Below are 20,122 nucleotides of genomic sequence, written 5' to 3'. Positions count from 1 at the left end.
TCTCTGGCATGTTCCATCTCAAAGGATGAGAAGGCAGTCTGACAGTGGGACAGATGTGCAGCACACACCTGGCAGCCTATGGGGTTTGCAAACCTGGTTTTGCTGATGACTGAATGGACATGGGCAAGTGTCATTCCGCTGTGTTACAGCATATCGGCTTCCACAGTTGTTTTGCTTAAAAAGCAGATAATGGTTGTCTCTCCCCAGGGCAGAACTCATGAGAAAATCAACTCAGCAGCAGTTGCAGAATGCTTTTAACAATGTTTCCCATTTCCAAAGTCTGTATTTCTCATAATTTGTTCACTGGCAAATTTGGCCATTACTTGGATCGCTCACAGACTGGCTCTTGGGTATTCTGTTTGGCCATGAGGAAACAGATCCAAACAGATCTCGATGTTTTGTGGAGGTGGGGAAGAGGAGGGAAAAGAGGAAGTTACCACCTTGAAGCTAAGTAATGTAGCTGTGTGCCAGTAAGTGTGCACTGCCTGTTTCAGACACATGCCTGCCTCTGCACACTCATCTCTGGCCTTGTCCTGAATATTAGGACCTGCTCCATGGCATGTGCTTCTTCAGTCAGTGGAAGGTGAAGTTTGTGTTGACTGCCAGGGATTAACCCTGACTTCACAGGGAAGGGGAGTGTGTGGGTGGGTGTGGGTTTTCTTCAAGACTTGACTTCTACAGGTGAATGAGGAAGAAGGGGACACAGACAGACTTTTTGCTCTTGTTTTGTAAGAAACTGATTCTGGACTGAACTGTTTAAATAAAAAGTTGTTCTAAGTTGTGATTCCCAAGCTTTTGGTACTTCTCCTATGTTAGCATTTCATCTCCCAGTTAGCTGTGTTTTACAGCTGTAATCTGTAGGAAAGGAGGCAAGCTGAAGGCTTACATTTAGCTCCTGGAGGCCAGCAGCTAACGTGCTGTGGAGGTGATGGTCTTGGCTCTTTGCAGATACCAGACACTGCCAAAAGTACCTCTCTTGGAAGTTAGAGGAGAAAAATGTTTGTGCCGTAAGATCAAGCTAATAACATTAGGTATTTTTTCCTGGATTGAAGGATTTTGATTGTTCCATTTTCAGCTGGTGTCGTCATGGAAATGGCCCACAGGCTGCATGTACAATTGTGCTGGGTGGAAAACTGCTTTTCATTCATGACTTCAGATGGTGCTTTGGGGTGTGAGCAGTAGCACAAGGTGTTATGACTGGGCAGCTGGAGGAAATGCCTTATCTTTGGGTTTGAGGCTGAGAGCTAACCATCACTGCTCTTACCTCAACAGCTGGCCAGGTGATGAAGACACGCTTTTTGACATTTTTAAAAGTCTGTCATCTTGAACACAGAGTATTTAATCTGTCCGTAGGATGAGTGATCTTTCTACTTGCAAAGTGGGTTGTTCTGAGTAAGGGGTGAGAAATGTTGCTGTCTGCTGCCTGAAAAAAAAAATGCAAAAGGCATTATTTGTGTATCCATAATTGTTGTCTGCTATAGAAGTAGTTTTCTTTATAAAGCTACAGCTATGTCAAAACAGTACTTTTCTAAGATACACTGAAAGTACCCTTGGAGAATTCTGCTTCTTATTAACTCGATTCATCTTGTCCATATGTTGGTAAATCCCAGCCCTGCTAGAGGAATGCTAGGTGTACCTTCCCTTTGTTAGGATCCATAAAATCTCAGCTGGTTTGCTGCACAGATACAGAGGTTTTTCAAATACACCTGAGATTCACTTTATCCTTACTACATGAAAAAGGGGAGAAGAACCTTGCAGGAAAGTGGTGTCAGTGATTACTTGGGATTGGAGAGACTGCAGGCCTTATCCCCGTGGCACCATTACTCCCTCATTAATATGGTGAGGAGGTGGCTGGGCAGCTGGCAGCAGGCTCAGACAGGATCTGACGAGAACCTCTACAAGGCAGTGTGCAGGATGCCAGGGAGACCCACAGCAGGCTCAGGAACATGGAGCACCCCTGTGGCCTCTTGTGCCTGCCAGCTTAAGGTGGTAGACCTGTGTCTCTTTGGCATTATCTAAAACCAGTAGAGGAAAGGGAAGAACCAATCTTACTGGATCTTGGAGCATCTTAACTGTGGTTGGATGCCTGTTTTTACACCTGCATCAGTGCTCCCACCCATGTTGGAAAAAGGTGTGTTTTCAAGAAGGATGCCAAACAGCAACCACTGGTTAAAATAATAGGCTGGAGCAGTTCCTACTAAGTGTTCTGTGTTCCCCAGGCTGGCTAGCTTCGTGAGCTGAAGAGTTCAAGGGGGTGGACTGTCAAGGCAAGGCTGTGCTGGCTTGTCTGTGTCCTTCATCTTCTCAGTCCCTTGGAAATGGATGTTTACCTTGGCAGTGCTGGGAACGGCTGTCCCCCAGGGTGGCCGGGTTTGGTGGTTTTGCCAGAGCTGTCTGTAGGTAATGGATATGACCATGTGCTGTACTGTCACAGCAAACCTGGACCCTGAATATACAGACCAGAGAATAGCAGTAGATTTCTCTGGATGTGTTGGCTGACAATTTATATTTTTTTTAACCATATCGTCACTAAGCAGCCAAAGGAACTTACATTTTCTTTTCTGTTTTCTAATACGTTGGTATCAAAGCTGTATCCTGTGAGTCATCATTATGACGAGGATCTGAAAAGGGCAGATATATTCGTAGGATATATCAAATGAAATTTTGATTCAACTGAGAGAGATATAAATACCATTGCCTAAAGCCTTGCTGAGCCCTCATCACAAACATTGCTCTGGCCCACCAGCTCCCCAAAGAGCTTGCAGGGATGATCAGGGAATGAGGAGCCTGGCATGACAGAGAGAATTAAAAATGCCAGTGTTCAAACCCTCAGAGCAAGAGCCAAGAGGGGATATAACATCTGTCCATGACCGTCTCTTCAAGTACAAACCCCAACCAGGGAAAAAGTAACAGAGTGGCTGGGTACACTTCATTACTTGATTCCTTCTTAACGGACTGCAAGTGGAGAGTGCAGTCATTGGTCGAGGCAGCCATGGAGGAAAATTACCTGCAACAATTACCTGGGAACTATTTCTCTAGAACTGAGAAGCTCCATCCTCTCCTGGCAGGAGGGGATGAACCGTAGCTGGCTCTGCACATCAAAAATCTCTCAGGCTAACTGGATTACATTTCTTAATGGAGGTTAATGAGTTGCTAATCCCCTTACGAGCCTTGCAGCTCGGTGGCACTGGTGTATTTTTCCCTCTGTGTTTTGGTGCTGGGAATCACTTCTGCAGCAGCACACGAGGGCTTTCAGGGCTGGTGGTTTCAGCACTGGCAACACCAAGGAAATTAGGAAGTTGCCTTAACCTGACGCCAAAACTCTTGAAACCTCATGGTTTAGGGCTGATATGTGTTATGATAATAATTCATCTTCATTGACTTATATATATGTATTTTATTATTTACTTTTTCTGCAGTTCTGGTCACGCTTTCTGTCCCTGTTTTGAGAACTACCGGCTGCTTATTCTCTTTAAAAACGAGGTGAGAGAATGGAACTGCCCCTTCTCCTCTTCTGCTGTGACCTGCCTCGGTGGAAACGCAGGAATGTGAGCTCCGGCGGTGCTGGCGCCCATACCTGTGTGTCACGCCGGGCTGCACAGCATGGGTCAGGCTGGGAGGGGCAGCGGCGCTCATCCGGTCCAGCCTCCCTGGTCGAGCATCGCGGGGCACACGGCACGGCCTTACACCCATGCAGTGCGGAGGTGTCTCCAGTGAGGGAGGCTCCGGAAGCTCTCCGAGCAGCAGCGCGGCCGCCCTCGCTCAGAGGCTGGCTGTCCCTCGGGGCTGCCGCTGGCCCGCCCGGAGCCGCCCCCGCCCGGGCTCCTACGTCACTTCCGGCCGCGCCGGCCCGCCCGCGCCTGCGCACCGCCGCTCCCTCTCTGCGTCGGCGCCGGCGGAAGATGGTGAGTGAGGCCGGGCTGTCCGCCGCCATCCGCCGCCATCCGCGCAGGGGCCGCCGCGCTGACCCCGCGGGACGCGCCCGGGGCAGCGCGGAGCCGGGGCCGGGCGTGCGCCGCCTCCCCGAGCCGGCCCCGGCTCCGCGCTGCGCTGCCACAGCGGCTCGCTCCGTCCGGGCGGCCGGGGGGAGGCGGCCTGGGTGAGGGGAATGGCAGCCGGGGCGCGGGGCACAGAGGGGCTGCAGCTCTCCGTGCCACAGCGGGCTGGCCCCGCGACGCACGGGGCTCTGCTCGGGCTTGGCCGCCGCACCGCTGCCCGAAGTGCCCCGGCAGGAGCTGGGGGCCTGCAGCTAATTTCATCGCTAATTCTCCAGGGGAGGGCAACGAGGATGATTGAAGGACTGGAACAGCTTTCATGAGCACAGGCTGAGGGAGTTGGGCCTGTTCAGCCTCAGAAGAAGCGACAGAGAGGGAATCTCATTATATAAATATATAATAATTATATAGTTAAAATAGTGTCTGAATATCTAAAGGGGACTGTCAAGAGGCAGGAGCCAGGCTCTTCTCGGTGGTGCCAGGCCGTAGGACACACGGGCAGCAAGTCCCACCTGGACACGGGGAAGGTCTCTCCTGTGCAGTGACCGAGCACTGGAATAGGCTGCGCAGGGAGGGTGTGGAGTGTCAGTGGAGATGCTCAGGAGCCGTCTGCATGCAGTCCTGTGCCGTGTGCTCTGGGCCGATCCTACCTGCGCAGGGAGCTTGGGCCAGGTGTCTGCTGTGCTCCCTTCCTGGCCCATTCCATCCCCCTGTGGATAGTCAGTTTTCCCAGCGGCAGGGGGAGGCTGCAGCCCGGCGTTAGGGTGCTGAGCACTCAGCTGCCGTGCCGGGAGAGGGGAGCAGCGAGGAGAGAAAGGCTGTCTCTGCAGAGCTGAAGCTGATTCTGGTTTGCCTCCCAACAGGCCAAGCGCACCAAGAAGGTCGGGATCGTGGGTAAATATGGGACCCGTTATGGCGCATCCCTTAGGAAAATGGTGAAGAAGATTGAAATCAGCCAGCATGCCAAGTATACCTGCTCCTTTTGTGGCAAGGTGAGAGGTTTCCAAAAAGTCTTTAAAAATCACATTGTTATTGATGTTAGAAAGGTGATTTGATGCTTCAGTAATTTTTGTACTGAAGGGAAACATACCTAGTTCCAAGACAGGGGCTAGGATATACTGAGCTTTGGACTACTGTCAGAGTCCTTGAAAAAGAGAGTAGGCATAAACATAAATGTTTAGTAGTAGTTAAATAAAACCAAACATTATTACATTTCATGATACAAAAGAGCAAGCAATGTTTTATTAATTATGTTTTGCATAATTAATAAGATAGACCTAATAGAATTAAACCATTGCAGTTGTTATCTTGATGATTAAGGCTTGACTTGGGCTTTTTTTTTCTCTTCAGTGACTTTTTACAGCACACCTGGTGAAAAAACAAAAGGTTGCTTTTCCTGCTTTAAACTTCTGATGGTAGTTGCTTACTTTTGTGTCCTGTATAACTCAGGGAAGAATTTCTGATAGGAAGTAATCTTAACTGCGTGTGTACATAATTAAAATTTGCTGTTAAATCTAGTTTTTGATAGTTTGAAAGGCCCATCACCTTATACTTCACACACAGATATTTTTTACTGATACCTTAAAAGTGGCTGGAAATTCAAAAATATTTTCATGGGTTTTTTTCTTGCTTTGATTTGTTGTTGGGTTTTTGCGTGTTGTTAACTTACTGCCTTTCACATAGGATGTGAGAATGTTCATAGTTTTGTCTGCAGAGCTGCCTAAATCAGGCATAGGCGTGGGCAAACCTATTGTCGCTTCTGCAAGGTGATGGATACCTGCATTGGGGAAGGGAGTTCTGTGCCCACTCTTTAGATGCTGTTAGAAGTGGGTCTGGGTTGAGCAAGCTGGGCTTGCCCAGGGTGGCTTGGGAGCAGCGGAGTTACATGAGCACCAAACCAGGTGAGAATTTCAGTTCTTAGGACTAAGGTAACTCCCTACTATTTTTCTCCGTCAAAATAAGCTGAATTTTTGATGATGCCTTCAGAATCGGCCCAGTTCATATCTGAATGGAAAAGTTTCAGAAGTGTCTGCAGAATTTGAGTAAAAGGCTTGTCCGTCCCTTTCTTGTCTTAACTTAGCTTATAAGAGTGCTGTGATGTGATGCTGAAGTCCTTGCCTGAAGTTTCTTGTTTGGCTTTTTCAGCTGATGGAGAGTGACTTTTCTATTTTTTTGCCTTTTTCCTTCCGTTCTAGACCAAAATGAAGAGGAAGGCTGTGGGTATCTGGCACTGTGGATCCTGCATGAAGACAGTTGCTGGTGGTGCCTGGACTTACAAGTAAGGAAATGAAGAAGCTCCAATCAAAGTTTATTCTCACATAGCTGAGGCATAATACAGCTTTTTACTTTCTTTTTCAAAAATACTTTTGATCTGCTAACCATAAAGTAGATCTATCTTGAGATAGTGAATGGGGGGAGTTGCCTGCTCTGTTAAAATGTGATTGCTGTGGATCAAAGTGAATTTGATGGCTATTCTTTGCAATAGGCAAAGCCAAACTTATTCGAAGAAAAGTTATTTTCATGTTTTACTTTTGCTGTAAAAGCAAAAAAAAAAATTCCCTGAATTATAATAACCTTTATTGTGAGGGTGCTGTTGCTACTCTGTTTGCTCTCCTTCCCCCACAATTCTGTAGAAGACATTCTGGTCCCAGGCAGAGCAGTCGTGAAGGGTCTGAGCCCACACATTGGTGCACGTGGTCGGTGCATGACTGGGAAATTTGGGTTGGGATGTAGCCAGTGAGGTTCTGTGTGCTTTGTGGACCACGGCCTATGCTTTGTTGTCAGGAAAACAACTAGTGTTGAACCCTGTTTGGCAGTGCAATCAGATGATAACAATTTGAAATGATTAGTGCTATCTCAAAAATAAATAACACCAGCACAGTTGTGGTGCCTCATGCAGATGACTCTGCTTCTTCCCCCAGTACCACCTCTGCAGTGACAGTCAAATCTGCCATCAGAAGACTGAAGGAACTGAAAGACCAGTAGAAGCTACTTCGTGAAACATCCTTTTTTCTCCACTGTCAAGATCTGTCCTTTTATCAATAAAAGGGTGATAATGGAGTGGAATAATATTTGTCTTTTCTGTAAAATGTCCTGTCTGTTATGTGTGGTGAGTGCCAGGTGCCCACCAAAGCTGCCTCATCACTGCCTTCCTCTACTGGACAAGGGAGAGAAAATAAAATGAAAGGTCTGTGGGTTGAGATAAAAGCAGGGAGAGATCCCTCACCAGCTACTGTCATGGCAAAACAGACCTGACTTGGGGAAACCAGTTTAATTTATTACCAATTGTATCAGAGTAGGATAATGAGAAATAAAACCAAATGTTAATTCCAGTCACCACTCTCTTCTTCCCAGGCTGAACTTTACTCTTTATTTTCTTGCCCTCCCCAGCAGCTGCACAGGGGGCTGAGGCCATCATAGGCTGGCTCTGCTGCTCCATCTTCCCCACGGGGAGGGCTCCACTCACTTCCTCTGCTCCTGCGTGGGTCCCCTGTGGTGTCACCAGTCCTGCCAGCAAACCTGCTCCAGCATGGGCTCTTCTCCACAGGACACAGGTCCTAACATGGGCCTGCTCCACTGTAAGCTTCCTGCAGTGTCTCAGCCTCCTTTGGATGGAGCCTTGCTTCAGCTTGGAGCCTCCATGGGCTGTAAAGCTGGGATGGCAGGTTTATTTTAGAATAATTTGGCTGGAGTGGAATGGAGGTATGTAGCTGTTTTGGTTAGCTATAGAAATAACAACATAATATAAAAATACTACTTATATAAGCAAATAATGAGAAAAAGTATAGGAAAGGGAAAAAAAAGGAAAAGAAAAATTCCACCATCCACGGATCCAGTGATAAGACTTGATTGAGAGTGATTTCAGTGTCCCTTAGTCGAGGTGATGGTTAGAGTCTTGATCTGGAGGAGCCCCTGAAACACAAAAATGAACCAGGTTAGTGTCTTTAGGTGTGGGAATGCCCAGGTTCCTCCCCTGAAGAGGACGGGGTTTCCACTGCCTGATGTAACATTGTGGATCATGTGCAGTCCAGGCCCAACATGGGTCTGGGGTGTTACGGTGGTCTTTGATGGTTTATGACCCCTTCTAAGACACTGACAGCTGCCTCATGTCAGTGTAGCCGAGCCAGGGCTGAATGCTGTCAGGCCTATGCGTGCATGTCAATGGCCCAATACCTCTCAGGGAGGGGGTAAAAGGGAAGAGTTTTACAACTCAGCCAGTTGTGTGAGGGAGGACATTTGCACGATGAAAAGCATTATGCCACCTCACAGGATCTGCTTCTTAATGGCCTTCTCCTTAATCTGGCTCAAAAACAGTTGCTAAACAAAAGTTGGTTTAAAGTTGTGCACCTCACCAGCTGCTTTTGAAAAGGCCAAAATTGCAGTGTCTCCAGGCAAGCACCTGGAGCATCTCCTGTTTCAGCTGCACCGGCCTGGGTACCTACAGACCTGTTCCTCTCCCATACTCTCACTCCCCTCTCTGGCTGCAATTGCTGTTCTGTGGGGTTTTTCTTCCTTAAATCTGTTACCCCAGACACTGCCATCACTGCCAATGGGCTCATCCTTGGTGAGTGGTGGGTCTGTGCTGGAGTGGGGCGACATTGGTTCTGTCAGACACTGGGGAAGCTTCTGGCAGCTTCTCACAGAGGCTGCCCCTGTAGCCCTCCCACTGCCAAAACCTTGCTGTGCAAACACGGTGCACTGTTCTGCATTTATAGGTGTAACTATGGAGACATTAGTAGTGCTATCCAGTAGTTTGAGTGGCTCTTGTTACCGGTGAACATTAAAAACCACTTTCCTTTCTAGTTAATTGCACACTTCGTTGCTTCACTGCGCTGAGGTGAATCTGAGGAAAGCTTAAATAACTTGAAGAAGCTTGGCTCATCTTGGTATGTCCTTCACATCTGTGCCTTGAAGAACAGCATAGAGCTCCATGCGTGGGGGAATGGGCAGATGTAAGGGGAGGAAGAGAGAACACATAAAACATCTCTGCCTTTTCCCATTTCCTCAAGGGACATTTCCTCAAGTGCTGCAAGATGGAGAGAAAAAGAGCATCTTGACTGAAATAGTAAAAGCAGCTCATGCTCTGCTGCTGGCTGGTTCTTCAGCACCACCCACAGATAACTGTGTACTACAGCCTGTGGTGTTCTGTTGTGTGCAGATCTTGGGGTTAATCCACCTATCTGGTGTCATGCATACCAACCTGCATATCCTCATATCCCAACTGGCTTGGTGATGTAACCACTTCCCTGGGAAGCCCGACCACTCTCTGGGTGAAGAACCTTTTCCTAATATCCAGCTTAAACCTCCCCTGACACGACTTAATTGCGTTCCTTTGGGTCCTATTACCGATCACCAGAGAGATCAGCCCGTGCCCCTCTGCTTCCCCTTATGGGCAGGACAATGTGGTTCTGCATATTGCTTTTTATTCTTGATTCAGTGTGCTTGGGCCACATTTTCCATGTGGTGAGAGGTGACTCGGCACGCCTCTGCTTTCTTCATTAATGCAGAGGTCGTAATTGAAGTACAGGTTTCTGATGAAGCCTTCTCAACTGCTCTGAAATAGCCATTCATTAACAGGTGCAGAGGATATGTTTCACTGAGTTGATATCCCAGGACGGCTGAACAGGTATCTTATCTGAGATGACTTCTATTCCTGCTGAGAAGGTTATTGATTACCCTTTGGGCTTATATTTGCAGAGAGAAGAAGCTGGGCAGGGTAGAAACACAACGAGAAGATAAGGACGTGAGACGATCTTTTTGACCTGGATTGCGCGGTCCTACCTGCATCCCTGTGGGACGGGCTGTGCCCGCAGATCCCCTGGGCTTCTCGCGCCGCGGTACCCCGGCGTGCTCCTCGGCAGAGGCGTTTTGTGTCGGCGAACAGGCTCCGAGGCTGCCGGCCGTGCCCGCTCGGCGGCAGGAGGGCGGGATGCGGCGGCAATGCTGCGGGCGGCCAGCGGGCGCCACTGCCGCTCTGCCGCGCCGAGAGCCAGGGGCTGCGCCCGCGGCTGCCGCTGCTCGCCTCCGTGCTCCCCCCCGGAACTGACCACGGGGGCCACATTGAAACAAGAGCCTGGGACAAAAGACATCGGCAGGTTGAAATCGGAATGGGCAGGTTGGACATGAGGATTTTGTAGTCATTTGTCACCTCTAGGAAAGCTGAATTTGTGTCAGTGATCAGTCCAAATGCTGTGTATATACTAGGAGAAATTTGTATTGACAACTATGCGATTTGGCCAGGCGATCCTCCGAATTTGTTGTTTCCTCTGGGAATCTAGGATGAAAACAGGAATTCTAAACAGTATTGCTTACTGCTTTCAGTGTATTTGCTGTTAAGCCTTAGTCAGGAACTCGGACAGAGTTGTCTTAGATGCTGTAGAAGCAGAGAGCTGATACCTGTCCTGGAGGGCGTGAGCTTATGGCAATGTCTGACCCATCTGGATTACAACAGCTCTCGGAATTGGAGAAGGGTCTGATGGAAACTGAGACTTTAAGTCTACCTGAATGTTCTGTAGATGTGGCTGTGCAGGTTGGTTTATCTCGGTTGCTTTTGAAGAGCAGGTGAGAAGGAGTCCTCTTTCTCAGAGCAATCTGTCAGTCCCATGGGATTTTTCTTTCAGGATCAAGGATATAACCTAAGGGAATGGCAGCTGTATGGTGGCATTTCAGGTACCAAAAGGTGTTTCAGGAGCCCAAAGGAACTTGGAAATAAAAAGCTGAACAAGCTTGGGGCAACTTTCCTCATTCTGATTTCTGTTAAGTATTTCTTTGTTTCCAAAACAACATAACTTCTTTACCCTCTGTGCTTCCTGCCCCCTCTTGGTCACCGACACCCTGTTGGGTCTGTAGGGGATAATGATGTTAAGCCTTGGGGGCACCACTGGTGTTGTACCACATATTAAAGACTTTTAGGGGTTTAGGGCTTACAGGAATGAGAAAACTCAGCCACAGGCATTGGTTGCCCTTTCTGCATGTCCTGACTTAAAGGTGGTGTGAATTCAGCCCATGTGCAGGTGTTCCCTTTTAGCTTGGTGTCTTAGGAATCTGACTGTAATACAGCCTGGCAGTTATAAGCAATGGGCACCATGTTTTAAGGAGCATATTCCAGTGTGATTTCTAACTTTCATGACCATCAGATGTTTTGATCTTACTGTATAGTGAGCTGCTTTCCTCCTTGAGCACAACCAAGGGTTGCTCATGGCCTTCCTAAGCTCCTTCATGCCTCTTCCTCCATGCTGCATCAAAAATGGCACTTCAGAAACAAGAGTGAGTGAAGTGGGTGAGTCACCTTCCTGGTGCAGACTAACCCTGTCTTGGGACTATCTTCTAGGTCTCTCCCTAGAAGGAAAGGCAATTTAGTGATGAAGTTTATTTCTGGCTTTGCATGCAGCTCAGAACACTGGACAACAAAAGAAGCAACCAGATTTAAGGAATTACGTGAGCACCACTGTGACCCCGTACTTTCTGAGCCTGAGAATTGCTAGCTCTTCCCAAGGGAAACTTTTCAACTGTTTTCTTTTTCCCAAAACAACCTTGTGTAAACAATATTCCTTTCCCATAACAACAGGTGTTGTTTGCTATTTCTGTTACTTAGCCAATGGGAGAGGTGTCAGTCCTATGGATGTGCCTTCTTAGCGAAAGATGTTATAAAAGGGCTGAATGAATTGTAAATAAAGCCTGATTTCTACTGCCTTCTGACTGGAGTCAAGTGTCTTTACTTCGTGTCCTATTGTGACACACCACTTCAACAAGCTGCAAGTCACCATCTGATTTTATGTACTATCCTAGCTTCCACCTGCTGCTCATCCCACCTGGATTTTCAGCAGCTCCACTTGGGGAAAGCACTGTGGATGAAGCAGGTGGGAAACATCTCTCTGCTACCCAGCTATGCAGCAGGGCTCCCAGCTTTCCTTAGAGAAATGATACCTTAAAGGATGCTACAAAATGATTTGCAGTGGCCTGAGATTGTGTGTGTTCCAATGGCTTGAGGTGCCTGCTTGAAACTGGCTCCAGTGCTCTGGAAGTGGGCAGTTGCCACCGGTAACACATCCTTCCTCCAAGTATTTGATGTCAGCGGATGTCTTTTGAGGCATGGAGTGTGGCAGAGTTGTGGATATGCCTCAGGTGCCCTTATTAGATGCCTGGATGCATTTTGAAAATGGCTGCTTAGAAAATGTCTAATTGCTATTCCACATATTCAAAAAAGGGTGTTTTTTTTTTCTCTTGTCAAGGCTTTGGCATGCCTTGGATTGCTAAATATACTTTCCTCTTGCAAATTCTTGGCAGGAATCTGTGTACGGAATCATGCCAAGCAGTCTCTTCAAATGTTAACAAGCTCATCGGTGTGGCTTTCCCAGTGCAGGGTTTGTGCTCTTTTTTTTTCCCACCTTCCTTCCCAAAAAAACCCAACCCTTCTTTTTGTACACTGTTGCTCCAAGCACATGAACTATGGCAGCTCTGCAAGAAAGGATTTTTCTAACCAGAGCCAAAAAAAAGTGCTTGTTTCGTGTTCAACAGTTTGGTGTCACAGCCCTGCTCAACCTCCCGAGACTCCTGTTGGGTAGGAAGCGTGGATTTTGGGGTGCTTGTGGAAAACCTAATCCGTTTCCTTTCCTCCTTTGCCTTTCTTGCTTTTCCTCTGTTCTTAGCAAGCTGGACTGTGTCCTTGCATGGTAATTGTAGATTTGATGTCTTTCTTCCAGTAGCCTATTAGCAAGTGAATGAGGCTGTCATGCTCCCCTTTTGTTTCCTCCCCAGCGCTTATCCGGGCGCAGAAGCAGCCCTGGAGGTGGTGCCTGCAGCGGGGCAAGACCCATAGATTAGAGCTTCAGGCTGGGCTGCTTCTCTCCCTCTGCCCCAGGCAAAGAGCAGCTGCTCTGGCATCTGGAATTTACAAAGCAAAGAAAGCAGAGAGAAGCCAGTACAGCACCCCTGAAAACCTCCATGTCTCCTTAAAGGAAACCTTGCCCCAGGACATGGGCATTCATCAGTATGAGGTTACACGCCTCCTTTGAGCTTCGCTGGAGACAATCTTGCATAAGAATTTGGAGAGCTTTGCCTCTGACTTTGCTCTCCTGGCCTTCAGTCATCTGATGGACACACCCTGGGAGCAAGTCTTTGTGTTCAGGTTGGGATGTTGGATTCCCCTCCCTCTGCTCAGTCCTACCTCCTCTTCATGGAAGGAGGTCCGTGTGGGATGCAGGGAAGGTGCTGCACAGGAATAAAGTTGTGAGGCCAGAGAGCCCGTGTTCATCACACTGCAGCCTGGAATGAGCAGTGGGTGTTCTCGAAGGGACCTCCATTCACACCAATAAATATTTATTTATAACTCATGCGTTTGGTTTCAGGAATTTGCTCTGTGACCCTTTTCCATTTCTTTGATTAAACCTCCTATTGTAAGAGGAACGTTTTATTTTGCAGTCCTTCCCCACCCTGAGTCAAATGTCCTGCAAGTCACGGCTTTGCTCTCCCCTTCAGGCAATTCTGGAACAGCTTCAGCTCTCTGAAAGTGTGGAGAGAGAACCTGATTCCTCCAAGTAAATATACTTGATGCTAAGTGATGGACCAACAGGGCATTTGCCTTTTTCAGTGAATATACTTCTTCCAAGTAGCCACCTACTACTGGGCCTCACCTTTGAAGGAAGGAGTTGTGATGCAATGCAGGATTTTCTCTAATATCCCAGCTGTGAGGCCAAGCTGATTGCTTGGAGATAGGATCTTGGGCTCTATCAGTCATGTCTGCTTCCATTCAAGTGGCTGCATCTGAAACTGCAGATGGGTTACTGTGGTGGATGGTTACTGTGATGGATTAGATTTGAGATTAAAAGGCAAATCTGTAAAGGGAACATTAAAAAAATCCTTAAATGAAAACTAGACCCCAGTCATGCAAGGAAAGAAGAGGAACAAATGAATAATCTAGTCATTAAACAATTAATTTTTTAACATTAGTCAGCTGAAGATGTATTTTTCTTTTAGCATGAGGAATACGAAACAAAGAAATGCAAGTTCCCATAGCAAGCAAGAGATGCTTGCTCCAAATTAGGTCCACCTCTGACAGAAAGGTTGTGTATGCTGTGGTGCTCCTTGGGGTCCTCAGGTGAAGACTGTGCTGGTACATATCAAAACAAAGAACAAAACAGTCCAAGGAAAAGATAGAAGTTGGTAAACAATCAAACAGATATGGAAGATTCACAGCCCTAAAAGCAGACATGGTATCTGAGCCTATCTGCAGGCTGGCTATTGCTTTGGTTTGGACTATTATCACTGCGCCAGTGCTTAGCAGTGATGGTTTCACAATATAAACCTTAATCACTGATAAGTCCTTTCACATTGCTCGTTTGGAGAGTCCGAGGCATAAGAAATGGTGGTAGAGCTGCTGGCTGTGGTTTGGGCGTTGTTGTTTTTTTGGGGGCTTTTTTGTTGTTGTTGTTTTTGTTTCTTTTGCTCTCAAAGGGTAGAGAGTGATTGTACATGGTAATCAGGCTGCTGTTGTTTGTCAGTGTACTGTCCTGCCCTTTCCCACTGCTTCCCTTCTTTCTTTGGTGTATTCTCACCTTACACCGACCCTTCTCAATGTTGTGAGGTCCTTAAGGCTTGGAATATCTTCTTGTTTTGGGGCAGGCTGAGCACAGAGAATCATGCACGCTGCCTGTTACCTCTGTTCATCTGGAGCATGGAGATCACCCAAGCCTTTGAGAACACATTTCAGGAGCATTCCCTGCCATCAAAGCAGGAAGATGGTACCTTTGTCTAAGGGAAAACTTGCCATCACTTGCAGAAAAAGGGGTTGCATAGAAATGAGACACACTCTGACTTGTGGTTTTGCTCTAAATCAGCTGCATTTTTAACATTCAGAAGCTAACGAAGATGAAAGACTACTGGTCAACCTCTCTACTCCCTTGGGGAAAAGTAAAAAGACTTGATAAATATTTTGCATTAATAAATTCCATTTGTCTTATAAAACAAAGTTTGCCAGCTACCAAAGCAGGAAAAATATTTTACATAACTCTGAGTGCGACGTCTAAAAGGTTGCTATGAGCCTGGTTTGAACAACTCTTTCCATATCCCAGAATGTGAAGGAATGCTAAGCTTCATCCAAGCTAGGAACAAACTTGCTGTGTGTGTCTGTGTGGTGGTCCAACTCTGGCTGGCTGCCAGGTGCCCACCAAAGCTGCTTGACTCAGCTTGGGGAAATTAATTTAATTTATTGCCAATCAAATCAATGTGGGGTAATGAGAAAATGGAAACCAAACTCTTAAAATACCTTCTTCCCACCCCTCACTTCTTTCTCAGGTACAACTTCACCCCTGATTTTCTCTCCCTCCTCCATGGCCTTGGCCAGCAGTGGCTCCATCTCGGAGAGGGCTGACATTGGCTCTGTTGGACATAGAGGAAGCTTCTGGCAGCTCATCACAGAAGCCACCCCTGCTATCAAAACCTTGCCATGCAAACCCATGTACTTTTCTGCCAGATGGTTAGATTTATTGCAGGCTGGTCCAGCAGGTAAGAGGTAAGCCACAGAAAAAGAGATAAAGATGTGTACATGTCCCAGAAACTGTTTGTGAACCCAAAACAATGCCTCTCATTGTGCTGTGGGAACGTTGCTATAAAAGGCAGGAAAAGCACAGCTGCCTACTATTATTATTTTGTTATTAATTTTAAGTGTGATGTTGATTAATCAGTGGAGCAGATTCCCCAGGGATGTTTCTTGGTCTGAACCACCAAGTTTCTGATTCTCAGGGTAGGAATTGAGCACTGGCTGTTCCTGCTGATCCTGACAGGGTCTATGTGATAGTTTGCATCGCCCTGCTGTGGTTTTGTGTCAGGCTGTGGAGTGTCAGACACCAGCCACAGCATCTTGAAGAGCTGCAAGAGGCTTTGCTTGCCTTTTGCAAGCCCACACCCTCAGTCTTGGTTAGCACTTCCTGGCATACAGAAATACAAATTGTTATGAGTGGTAGAAGAAGGAGACACCCAAGCCTGAGACAAGCAGGGTGCAGCTGAGGCCTGCTTTCAAATAACAGTCTAAAGACCACTTCAGGTTTGGCATTTGGAGCATTCCAAGCCAAGGATGCTTTTTTGGCTTTGTAGAATGCAAATCATGGCAGTTGACCAACCTCCCTCCACCCTTTCCATCAGTCTTCTCCTAGGTATCAGCTTGGCCTGCAGGAGCTGGGGTTGTTTCTCTACTCAGTTTAAGTCCATCTCCTGGTTACCCCTGCCTGCCTCCTTAAAGATGAACTGGCAGCAGCTTTTTGTATGCTTACACTTCCCCTTGAGCTCCCCTTTGCCTTGGGCCATGTGCTCCCAAACGATCTTTTGGAAGGAGGGGGTGACCAAAGGCTCACAGGTCTCTGTCAATATCAAGGCCAGGAAATGGTGTGAGTTAAAACACAAAGAAAATGAAGGCTGCAGCAGCTCTAGGGGTACAAGAATTGTCTGGAGTTTGGCTCCTAAAAGCATTGAAGCCCCCAGCCTTGCTGCCAGAGTGCATGCCAGGAAGATATGCCATGCTGAGCCACATGGGAAGTGACCATTCCCTCTTGGGAAGGTCTTTGAAAGAGTTGACTAAAGATTTATCCTGATTTGGGGTGAAAATTTATTTGTGAATCCCAAACAATGTCTCCTGTGGAGCTGTGGGAATGTTGCTATAAAAGTCACGAAAGGCTCAGCTGTCTGCGATTATTGTTTTGTTGTTAATTTTTAACAATAAGGGCAGTTACCCACTGGAACAGATCCCCCCCGGGATGTTTGTTGGTCTCGAGTATTTAAACTATGAGGTCCTGTGAGCAGAGACGTGTCTAGGGCAAAGTGTACGTACAGCACCGAAAGCCTGGGTGCCTTCAGCCATGGCTTGTGCAAACCTACTCTCAGCTGTGTTGCAGCAGTTCAGGAGGGCACATGTGGCCAGACATGCTGTCTCAGCAGAGGGGAGTCTGCTCCTACTGGGGTGGCAGTGAGTCTTAGGAAGACTTAGAGACCTGAGTAGCCCTGAGCACCTGAAGTCTTTCCCAGTTTTATCAGATTGATATTTCACAGCAGAATGGCCTGTTCAGGCTATATATAGCCAGCCTCTAGCTGAGAACAATTAGTATTTGTTCTAACAGCAACTGAAGCTCTTCGGAAAGAGTTTCAACAGCTAAAGGATCAGTTCTTGGTCACCAAGGGCGGGGTGTTGTTTTGTTTTTATCCTCCCCCTCTCCCCGTCAGCAGACCGTGCAAGTGCCTTCTCTTTTAGGAATCAGCTCTGGAACAAATGGAGAGTCGCCACTAAATTATATCTCTGGGCAGAGAAGCAATGCCAAGGCCGTCGGTTGATTTTGTAATGTAGGACAGAGCCCCCCTTGCCCTGCGTGCAGTCATGCACAGACTCCTTGGCAGCTAATTAATAATTTGCAGTCAAGCGGTGGCTGCTCCCTTGCATCATTTCAACACAGTTGCCAAGTGGAAAACTGAAAAGCAAGAGAGAGCCAGAGAGAGGATGACAATGACAACAACAACATCAACAATAACAAAGGTTTAAAGTTCTAGGAAATTTCACTATGTGAGGTCAAAATTCCTGTGTGTTCAGGGGCTGGGCTGTTGGCTGGCAGGCACCTCTAGTTGACATGGCAAGGCCCTTTCTTTTCAAAGTCCTGTTGTCCTCAAGCACCTCCTGTTTGAGAGGAATTTCTTGGTTCTAAAATGCACGTTTGGGGACGGGGAGGATGTGGGGAGTACACAGGACTAGGGCAGCTTGAAGAGAAGTCTAGTGAGGGTTTTTCTCATGATTGGGAAAATAGCAAATGCTCTGAGGGATAGGAACAGGCAAGGAGGGATGGTGAAGCAGACCTCCCAGGACAGGTTTGGGAAGAGGATGGGGGTGATGCCACGAAGGAATTTGCAGAGCAGGAGATAGCCAAGAGTGGGCTTACAGCCAAGGGAAACCTGGTCCTAGTTTTTCTGGATCCTGAAGAACACATTTTGCCAGGAGTCTCTCCTCCCAGTGTGCTAGTCAGCTGTTGGACTGTGTTTGACCTGTTCATGATGCAGAAGGGCTTTCCTCTGGGTGGAGAGTTTTTTAGCATGGTCCAATTAGATAACAGTAACAGTACTGTCTCTTGAGTTAGGTTTTCCACTCTTTATGCTGTTAGCCCTGGGGAAGAGCTGGGGCACAGCAAGAAGTACAACAGCTGGACTGAGTACATGGAGTTTTCATACATCTTCATGCCTGAGGCTGTCAGAGATGTGAGGGGATGTGTGCCAAGGGAAGGCTGGTGTTCAGAGCATCTGATGAGCTGTTTCTGCTTTGCCAGCCTTTCTTCTGTTTTCTCCTCTCCATGGAAAAAGCCATGGAGGCATCTGAGTCTTCCCATCTACAGTCACAGTGGTCTTCATGAGGATGGCAACTCCAGGATCTGTGTGGCTGAAGACTGGCAACGGTCTGTGGGAAAGAGGCATAAAAGATCATCAGTCTCAGAAACATGACCTATGAGGAAAGGCTAAAGGGTCTGGAGAAGGAAAGCCTTTTAGAAAACATTTGTCTTTAAATACACAAAATATTTTGCTGTGAAGTGAAATGGCCTCATCAGTTCTGTGTATTTACTGCAGACCTGACAAGAAGTGATGACTGAAACTTTAGCAGTGGGTAAGTGTTGGCTGGACATCTTCAGGCCGAGTAGATCTGGTTGGCCTTGCTTTGAGTTGGGGCTGGAGCAGAGACTTCCAGAGGTCCTTTCCAGCAATAAAATTCTAAAAGTCTGTGATAGGAACAATTTCCCTGCAATAAGGATGGCTAACTGTGATGAAGTGAGGTGATAGTAATGTCATGTCTGGACGTTCCAAGTTGCAGATTAGACACATATTTGTCAGAAGTAGCTTGGGGACAGCTGTCAGTGTTTGAAGGAGGGAAAGCAGAGTGTCCTCCTGATGTCTCTTCTGGTTTTGACTTCAAAAACCATCAGCTCTTAACTCTCACTGACATCTGAGGGCATCAGGCTATGCATCCTCCACTTCTGCTTGGAGGATATTGAGGCTTACAGACACTGACATGAGAAAAGATGGGGGAATCTGGGAGGCCAAATGGTTCCATTAAGAAAACTGTTGTCCTCCCATATTCACTCTCTTGGTTTGGGGGTTTTCTGGAGAGGGAAGGAACCAATGGCCCAATGACTCATGGCCCTTTTCTAAGAAGCCCAGTAATTCTGGGTTGAATCACTGAGCACACTCAGGCAGAGCTGCAAATACCCAGAAGTCTTGGCCTCCTTCTGCTGCTCACATTTCATGACTTCATTAATAAATCTAAACCTAGGGCTCACAGTCCCTTCCATGGAGGTGTGTTTAACAGCACACATGTATCATCAGCCACATCTCTTCCTCTTTGCCCTGAGCCTTTGTACATAAAGCAGTGATGGGGGCTTGTAGCTTCTTGCAGTTTCTTGCTTCTGTGGGATTCCTGTGGGCTGAGCATGACTGAATGGCTGTGGTCCTGTGGATGAGAAATGCCTCACACCCTGCTGGCAGCGAGGAAGGATTACTGTTCCCCTGCCTAATGTGTTTGTTTAATGCCCATTCCGTGAGGCTGTTTCTCAGGCTGTTTTCCTTGCAGGATATGTCTCTGTGTGTGCAATTAGCTAAGAGACATTAGCTTAATGACTTGTGCGTGTCTGAGTTAGGCCTGGCCCAGTCTCGGATGGCTGCCTTTCTCCTGTCTGGAGACTTAATTCTTTGCTGCACAAACTGCTCTGTCATGCTCATCCCAGGGGTTGGATGCAGACAGTGTCTCTTGCTGGTCCCCAGCCAAAGGAACCCTGCTATCACACATAATTACCTCCTTGACTCATCGTGACTTTTATTTCTCCCCCCGCCATTTTTTTGTTTTGTTTTGTTTTATAAGTTTGATTTGTTCTTTCAAAGCTATTGTTTCCATCCTTGTATTCCCAGTGGCTCCAGAGGACTGCAGTGTATTCATGCAGAAATTACTGGGGCGGGCTCTGTGGTCTGTTTTGTGTAAGAGTTCAGATTGAGCGATTGTTCTGGTCTCTTCTGCCTGGTTTCTGAGCATGTGGGTTAGGCAGAGGGAGAGTAATACCTGGACAGCAAGCTGCATTGCTGAGGAGCCTGGTTCTAAATCAGAGTCCCTCACCAAA

General features: G+C 47.3%; 1 protein-coding gene across 1 annotated transcript; it reads left to right on the top strand.

Moving 5' to 3' along the window:
• The first annotated feature begins 3,732 nt into the window (after positions 1-3,732).
• RPL37A (ribosomal protein L37a) lies at positions 3,733-7,064 on the top strand. Its single transcript, XM_066323005.1, has 4 exons — positions 3,733-3,905; positions 4,859-4,987; positions 6,191-6,273; positions 6,917-7,064. Exons 1-4 carry the CDS (start codon positions 3,903-3,905, stop codon positions 6,978-6,980), a joined length of 279 nt encoding a protein of 92 aa, XP_066179102.1. The 5' UTR covers positions 3,733-3,902; the 3' UTR covers positions 6,981-7,064.
• Positions 7,065-20,122: the final 13,058 nt, after the last annotated feature.

The sequence above is a fragment of the Sylvia atricapilla genome, chromosome 7, assembly GCF_009819655.1.
Source record: "Sylvia atricapilla isolate bSylAtr1 chromosome 7, bSylAtr1.pri, whole genome shotgun sequence".
In the NCBI taxonomy this organism is placed as follows: domain Eukaryota; kingdom Metazoa; phylum Chordata; class Aves; order Passeriformes; family Sylviidae; genus Sylvia; species Sylvia atricapilla.
This window is presented reverse-complemented; position numbering and strand designations above follow the sequence as displayed.